The sequence below is a fragment of the Ciona intestinalis genome, chromosome 2 (genome assembly GCF_000224145.3).
Source record: "Ciona intestinalis chromosome 2, KH, whole genome shotgun sequence".
NCBI classification, from domain to species: domain Eukaryota; kingdom Metazoa; phylum Chordata; class Ascidiacea; order Phlebobranchia; family Cionidae; genus Ciona; species Ciona intestinalis.
This window is the reverse complement of record NC_020167.2, coordinates 1,223,174-1,231,519: the sequence shown is the minus strand read 5'-3', so window position 1 is coordinate 1,231,519 and position 8,346 is coordinate 1,223,174. Positions and strand designations below refer to the sequence as shown.

Below are 8,346 nucleotides of genomic sequence, written 5' to 3'. Positions count from 1 at the left end.
GAAACCAATTTAGAGTTAAGAATTAACTTATTTATATATTAACATTAATATATTTATGTAACTGAACAAAAAATTATCACTTATTGTTATCAATATTAGGCCAATAACATTATCTTTAAAAATCAAAGTACCTCCTTTGCCAGTTTGCAAGCTTTTTCTTGGTTGCTTTGGATCTCATAAAAAAATACGGAGAAGTTGAGTGCCAACCCAAGACGGATCGGGTTGGTTGGCAGCATACTCAACTTGCTCAAGTCATAGGCAGCTTGGTATGCGTCACTTGACAGTTTAACCACATCTAGGAATTAACATTACAAATAATGTGATTTGATGGCAGGCAGATACAAAGTATTATTTTATATGTGATATTTATATTGTTTAATGTGTATAAAATTTGTGTGAAACCAAACAATCATACCTGCTCTATCCTTTTCTTCCGATACTTCAGCAATGTATCTGTAGTAATCGCCTTTCATTTTCAAGTAGAAAACTTCACTTTCCTTTCCTTCTTTATACTCTTTTGAATCTTTATCAACACTTGGATCCTCAACTGGATCTTTGGTGATCAGAAATTCATCTAGCAATTCTAACACATCTTGGCAAATCTCCTTCAGTTCTGCATCAATCTGGTAAAGCAATAAGATTTAATAACATGTTGTAAACCAGCCACCAGTTATATAACCTTTTTTCTCATAGAATATATAACCATAGTTTAGAGCTGTGTTTAATACTATTGCGCTAAACATAATGGGTACAAGTATTTCTTCTCTAGCGACAGGTGTTCAAACTAGTTGAAATTAAAACAATTTATTATATGCTACATACTTGTACTGCACTATCAAAAGGGTTTGACACAAAAAGCTTAATTTGATGACAATAATAGATTTTGGATCACCTCATCACAGAACTTATTGGTTGATTTTACTTTTTACTTTTTTCTTTAAAAATCATGTAAAGACAGCAGAGGTTTCTAAAACTAAAACTATATAATTTAAACCTAAAGCTTTAAGTGGAAAGTGACAGTAACAAACAGTGAGGTAATCACAAAATTGTAAGTGGGGTCTAAGGGTTTGGGAATAAAAATTTATGTTTAAAATCCACCTTATAGGGATGCACCAAAGCAAATAAGTGTTTTATTACCTTGTTCTTTACTCTCAACCCCCCAAAAAATTAGCAATCAGATTACCATGACTACTCAAACATCAAGTGAAGATTTACCTTTTTTTTGTATGTACCAGCCATTTCTTTCTTCCTATCTGTGTCCCCTTTTTGCTCAATTGAAGAAATCACCCTCCAAGAAGATCTTCTTGCTCCGACAACATTTTTGTATGCAACAGAAAGCAAATTTCTTTCCTGAAAATAAGAACAAGCAGCTAGCATTAAACCATAGTCATACTTTCTTGTGGTATTCTTGCCATTGGTAGTAGTCACCAAAATTATGATTGCTTTGTAGTATTGGCTAATATTTTGTTTTAAACTACTGAAAAATTAGTACATATATAATGTATAGGCTATATATACATTTGGGTCGTATTTTAAAATTTTTCTTTAATATTACCAATAGAAAGTACCAAAATTAATTTTAAACCAGATAACAATTTATGAGAAGAAAATTGAAGCAAGTTTCAAGTTTGATGACTTTTTATAAGTCTATTATACTACTTGACAAAAAAACTGATGCATTTTCGCTAGTATCTGTATATATTGAATACTACTTCGTGAATCTTCACACACGTACGGTGTATGAGTAAACTAAATTAAATTTAAATGATTATTCACAAGGATGGTTACGATATTCAAAGGATTAAACTTTCAAGTCGTAATGTTGCGGGGTTAAGTCTGCCGGTAGACCACACTTTCATGGCCAGTAAGCGATAACGGAACATCTAAGTATAAAAATAAAAAATATTTATATCAAACAACTATAAAAAGAAAATGTTCCAACCTCAACAGATAATTTTTTGTGGCTGTGATCTTTTACACAAGTCTTCATGAAATTAGACATGTCATCGTATCTTTCTGCTTGTTCGGCCAATTTAGCACGTTTAACAATTGTATCACGATCGTCAGCCATCTTTCTGGGTTTATTTTTAAAACAGAAATAGTCGCAACCTAAAATCACTTAAACACAAATTGTATATGAAACAGTTTCGTTTACTAATGTGCAACTAACAGCCCAACACAGCACATCTAACGAACTATCTCTTTCCTTTACACTGACTGTACCCGAGTTAAACGTTTTACATGACGTCATTTTTAAAATTGGTGTTACTCCGCCTCTTTTTCAGAAACGATTCTAATAAAAGAGATGACATTTTGGTTTCAACAAAAATAATTTTGACAAACTTGAAAATTTTTAAACGACTAGAAAAAAAATGGTTAATATAGTTTGAGTTTAAACTCACGTAACTCTCTCTGCCAAGTTAGGATTTGAATAAACCGCCGCGTTCAAGGAGTGGAGCGTCTATAGGTTTCTGTAGTTTCGGACGATATATATTCACGCGCATGTCGGCTTGCGGGGCGCGTGCACAGAAATAAAAAAGAGTAGAACGCGCAACTGCCCAAAACTGTGATAATATATTCTTTTTTCTATTCACGTGACCGCCAACTCCGTCCCCATTTCGCTTGGTCTCCATTGTAAAAGATAGGCGCATAGTAGTTTTAAGAGGTTTTAGTTGTTTATTTCAAAAACTACACCAACTATTCAAGTTTATTAGGCCAGTTTAGTTATTTGGTAGGTTAACGCTTACAGTTTACCACTTGTTTAGGAAATTTAATTATTTAATAAATTTAATTAAAAACCTTCAAAAAAACGGGTTGTTAGAAATATATATATACATTAGAAAATAGTTGTTTTACCCTATGACTTTAAATTAAGTCAAAACACGAAGAACAAGAGATCACAGATCTAATGAATGAGCACTTTTTAAACTAATTAGCATAAGATAACAGAGTCGGGAAAGATGGGACACCTTTAACACATAATATCCAAATAGCCTGATCGTGTTTTAAACAATTAACAACGGTCTGTGGAAGTCGTGAAGATACGGTTTTATAATTCATTAAATGTTCTTTGTTTACTACCAAATGAAAAAAGAAAACAAAATGAAAAGGTGTCCTATCTGCCCCACCCTTTTATATTAATTAATCCTTTTACTACAAGGGTCGACTATGAATGAATGAATGAATGTAACTTACTTTATCCTTGCGTGGCCGGAAAACGACAGTCATTATCACACGGGTTAACACCTCGTGCCAGCTTACGAGTTACCATGTATGTTACTTTGCGGGTAATTATTATTTTTTTTATGTATGGCTGATAATTTGGACAACCCATTAGTGACCACTGGGTTGGAGCAATTGCCGTTAAGTGTCTTGCCCAAGGACACATACGCCCACAATGGTAGCAGCGTCGAGCCTTGTAGCCTCTGGGTTACAGGCAGGCGCGCTAACCACTACACCATGGCGCCAGGACTAGGCTCGATCAAAAACAAATCTGAAGTAACCAACAAAACGGGTTCTAGTCGCCATTGGTGACTGTGGAGCAGTAGGCGGAATGAATTTATACATGTATTATAACTAATGAAACTTATGACGTATGAGGATTGAGTGATTGGTAAAGAATATGTGTAAATGCGCTTTGTACAACTCCTGTACCATGTGTTTATTGTAAACTTACAATAGTTAACGTTGTCGTCGCTTAAAAACGTTTGTTTTCATGAATTTTGACAAACCGTAATCACGCAGTAATCAGGTAATGTTAGAAGCTAATATTAATCATATGATGTTGAATTAAAAATAATGTTTTAATTACGATTAAAGATAATACGGTATAAGAGTAGTGCATTTAATGCATCCCAACTTAAATGCTAACAGTTTGATTCAGTCGTGAATCGTTGTGTGGATACAACACGCATGCCGTCGTTTCCCGCCAAACTGCCAGGCAGTATTTCCGTTATGTAAAGTGCATGAGGAAAGTAATCGTTAATTAATCGCTCATCGTGCGGTTTTAAATCTGAAAATTCAGTCTAAAAATTATAAATATATATTGATTTAATTTCAATCAAGAGAACAAAGAATAAATGCTAGAATTGAAAATTGAGGTATAAGTGCGGAAAAATGTCGTCCAAAAAACAACAACAACAAGAACAACTGTTCGACGAAAAAGGATCTATATGACCACTAACGTGCTAAAAAACTACATAAAACGCCCTCGATTTGATTGACCACAATGATAAACGGGAACGACCCACGAAAGAGAGAGAGTGTATCATGCTCTTTCCTTTGCCGGCATTGGAGATGCGCGTTTTATTCTTTTTTATTTCTGTGGGCGCGTGGAGCTTTTACGCTATTACAGTATAAAATACAAGAGAGCCTAGTTCTAATGAAAGTTCATGGCTCTTACGACTTCATTAGGAAATATAAACGTGTAATATACACCGCAAAGTTTGTGAGTTGCACTACCGTAAATAAAGTTCACCACCATTAGCATCGTAGCCTAATACCAGAGTCCGTATGTTGTGTGGTGGGGTGGAGTAAGACGGGAATCTTAGCATATGTTGCCTAATACTTGCAAATTCAAAATATATAGTAGGTTGGGGGAAGATGGGACACCTTTTCATTCTATTTTCTCGCCCAATTTTGTAGTAAACAAGGAAAATGCAAAGAATTATACAAGCGTTTCCTCACGACTCCCCTAGACCGTTGTTAATTGTTTAAAACACGATCAACACATGTAGATAGTATGTGCTAAAGGTGTCCTATCTTCCCCCACCCTACTCTATGTCGACTTTTGGGCGATACCACGAATTGGTACTATCACGCCTGTTTTAATTGACAACACTGTAAAGATAAATATTAAAACAAAGAAAAAGTTATTGAACGTTTCGCAAACAGCTAATAGGCGGAATGAGAGGAGACAGTTTAAAATCTTTGTTATCATATTAGATTTTATGAAATTTAAACATTCTATGCCTTGCTCATTGTATTAAGTCCCTCTATGTCTATACGATTTTTGCGGCGTTATGCTGCCAGTACCCCTGTTGTATGTTGTCTTTCAAAGGTTGCATACGTGCCCCTAGTTTTAAATGCTTATCCAGACTCTTCAGAACCCTGTACAGACACTTGAGAACTCTGACTACTTTGTTAAACAGCAGATGTTGGTCACTTAAACCTTTATTGTCACCACTAACGAATATATAGCTTGCCCAGTATAAATCGGCAATATAGCCTAACTCTCACAATATAGCGAAAAAACGAACTCTCTGCAACTTGCGTTATCCTCGCGTGATCGGAAAACGACTATTTTATCGTTAAACAACGGTGTTCTGTTTCATACACCCTCCCAGCTTACGAGTTACCATGTATAAACACCCATTTTATAACGACTGTCGTTCTCCAGCCACGCGAGGATAAAAAAAATAAGTTACATTCATTCTTTCAACTACAAAGTGGGGTAAGATAAGACAAGAGTCCGGCGCCGTGGCTCAGTGTCATGCACCCATTCTTCGTTACTAACGCTTTAATAACCCTTCCCCGCAACGCCTTGCATATAATCTGTGAAGTGGGTTTTTCGATACTTTCAAATCACGCGCAGCTGTTACAACTAATTTTGTAAAGTATGTTTTTTACCGAATCTAGTGTTAGTGTTAACCGAATAAGCTTGAACTAAACCACCGCTGCCCTCTTTCACACAAATGAGTCATGCGACCGGCATATGCGTTTGCCGCAACCGTTGCTTATTACATATCACAGTTCGCCACCAGAATAACTTATTATTATGTAAAATGTTACAACAAATGAAATATTTTACAAGTTTATCGATGCGACGAAAGTTTTAATAGTAAATATATTTATAAGACAGACAAGCGTGCCCTTGGCAATACCATTATAGTTCTAAGCTGACTACATGTGTATATAGGCATCGGTGATATGAGTGAAGCTCGAGAAAACTTGTATTTGCAAGCCAGTTTGGCCGAGGCAACGGAGCGGTATGGCGATATGGCGGAGTTTATGAAAGAAATGGTGCAACTGTGGGGCTTACCAACAGAAGAAGTAAGTTTGTTTTGCATTTAGGCATATTTGTTTGTTTTCCATCTACATTCTGACTGTTGAGAAATAATTCAAGTTTAAAAATCATAGGTTGACTTAATTCAATTAAATTTGAGAATATTAATTTATGATACTTATTTTCAGACCAATTGGTATAATAACTTATATGATCAAAAGTATATGGTGTTAAAGATTATATGTTAAACAACTAAATTGATTTAATACATGCATAGTCTATGCTTAACTCTAGTGTTAAAATACAAAGTTTGGTGTTTTGTATCAAATGAATGACACATACATAAAAAGTTGCTTCCTGTACTACAGTCATCACATTGTGCATAACTGCATAGGTATACCACTGACAAATAAACTCCCTATTTATCTGTATATATATACACAAGGTTATATAAGGACAATATTTTTGCATTCAGGAGCGCAATTTGCTTTCGGTGTCATTCAAAAATCTTGTGGCACAAAAAAGATGTGCATGGAGAGTTCTGAACACAATAGGCATAAACTGTAAACATGATAAGGATAACAAACTAGGGCATACATACAGAGAAACTGTAAGTATAAATAAATAATCTTTGTTAATAAATATTTACCACTTATGCTGAATATTAAACGATTTTTCACCAGAATATTTTTGACTTAGTATATGTATGTGCTATCGAACAGTTGCTATAATTACTAGGTGCAATGACCAGGGTTAGAGAGCTTTTGCTTCCTGAGGCCCTGGACTCAACACTGCTGCTAGTGTGAGCATAGAGGTCCTTGTACAGGACACTTAAAAGCGATTGTACCAACCCAGCAGTCCTTGTTTTTTTTTCAAATTGACTGACAAAAAAAATAGAAACACAAAATTACATATACGCTTGGTAACTTGTGTATGAAGTAGGACACCTGTGTTATAATGACTCTCATTACCCCACCATCACACAAGGATATTATATTTAGAAATTGATTTTATATTAAAATACCTGCCTATCTTTTTCATTAAAAATATTTCTAAATCTTCGCTACAGTAATCGAAGAGACAAATACAGTTATTATGACCCAATAAAACTGTTTTGTTTGTAGGTTGCTTTGGAACTGAAAGATATTTGCACTGAAGTAACACAAATGATTTCTAATACTTTGCTTGATCTATGTAATTCTGAAGAAAACATAGAAAATAAAGTGTTTTATTTAAAAATGAAGGGTGACTATCTGCGCTACATCACTGAGGTTCTTGAAGAAGATGAGAAAAAAAGTAAGATAACATGCTTTGTAAGATCTTAATGTTTTTTAACTTTATATGTATAAGTTCCAAGGGAAACTTAGGCTGAATAGTCTATAGTAGCGAATTTGTGCTTATTACACAGGTGTTGTTGAAGATGCTGATACAGCGTATAAAGAAGCATTAAAATCTGCTGAGAAATTGCCGAACAGTCATCCAATTAAACTAGGACTCGCTCTTAACTACTCAGTTTTTCAATATGAAATTCTCAAGAATGAAAAAACAGCCTGTGCACTTGCTAAACAGGTAGGCTAGTGACCAAAGTTTAACAGATTTAAGCAGCTTATTAAGCAAGGTTGATTACAACCAATGCAGTATTTCTAACTAAGCATAGTTATATAAACCATAGAGTATAAAATAGCACATTAAATAAATGAATGTAGTTTAGTCTAAATAATTAACGAGTAATTATGATTTTAACGCTCGCGTGTAACGTAAACTGCCGGACATCAGGAACCTATTAGTAACACAGTAATCGGTACATTTTGTTTACATTACATCACAAATATAGAATAGTAGAATAAGGACCTTTCTTATCTCTCATTAAAAAAAACAAATTCAAAATATTTGCATTCGATCGAACTAGAAAGAGTGTAATTACTGAACTCGTATGCTAACTAATAAGCCACAAGTATCACTTCTACAATGATTTTCCATTTTTATGTCGCATTCAGGGTTTGGATGATGCTGTTGAAGAACTTAACAATCATAATGAGAATGTGTTTAATGATTCAGAGCTGATAATGCAGCTACTGCAAGATAATCTCTCAGTAAGATTTTAAAATTATAATTCTGGGGGTAAGATGGGACATCTTAATACATAATATTCTAAATTACTATACCCTGTTTTTAACAATTAACAATGGTGTATAGGAGTCCTCCGGATACGGTTTTATAATTCTTTGAATGTTGTTTCTTTTCTGTCAAATGGAATGAGAAAATAGAATGAGAAGGTGTCCCATCTCTTCCCACCCCACTATAACATAATTAGCAACAATAAAATATATTGACTAACCATT

The 8,346-nt window shown here is 34.4% G+C and overlaps 2 protein-coding genes across 2 annotated transcripts in view; one reads left to right on the top strand and one right to left on the bottom strand.

Moving 5' to 3' along the window:
• The window catches only part of LOC104265444 (14-3-3-like protein 2), a 3,574-nt gene extending 1,380 nt beyond the window's left edge, over positions 1-2,194 (bottom strand). Inside the window, exons 1-4 of the mRNA XM_018817366.1 lie at positions 1,943-2,194; positions 1,216-1,350; positions 416-623; positions 101-295 (exon numbers count right to left, since the gene is read on the bottom strand). Coding sequence (XP_018672911.1) covers positions 123-295; positions 416-623; positions 1,216-1,350; positions 1,943-2,071 — 645 coding nt within the window. The 5' untranslated portion in view covers positions 2,072-2,194 and the 3' untranslated portion in view covers positions 101-122. The remainder of the gene's footprint in view (positions 1-100; positions 296-415; positions 624-1,215; positions 1,351-1,942) is intronic.
• Positions 2,195-5,668: 3,474 nt separating this feature from the next.
• LOC100183400 (14-3-3-like protein 2) lies at positions 5,669-8,138 on the top strand. Its single transcript, XM_002121745.5, has 5 exons — positions 5,669-6,051; positions 6,480-6,614; positions 7,129-7,300; positions 7,413-7,573; positions 8,002-8,138. Exons 1-5 carry the CDS (start codon positions 5,929-5,931, stop codon positions 8,107-8,109), a joined length of 699 nt encoding a protein of 232 aa, XP_002121781.2. The 5' UTR covers positions 5,669-5,928; the 3' UTR covers positions 8,110-8,138.
• The last annotated feature ends 208 nt before the right edge of the window (positions 8,139-8,346 follow it).

Coding starts and splice junctions, on each gene's coding strand:
- LOC100183400 (XM_002121745.5), top strand. CDS start 5,929: ATGAGTGAAGCTCGAGAAAACTTGTATTTGCAAGCCAGTTTGGCCGAG. Junction 6,052..6,479: donor GGGGCTTACCAACAGAAGAA/GTAAGTTTGTTT, acceptor TTTTGCATTCAG/GAGCGCAATTTGCTTTCGGT. Junction 7,574..8,001: donor CCTGTGCACTTGCTAAACAG/GTAGGCTAGTGA, acceptor TGTCGCATTCAG/GGTTTGGATGATGCTGTTGA.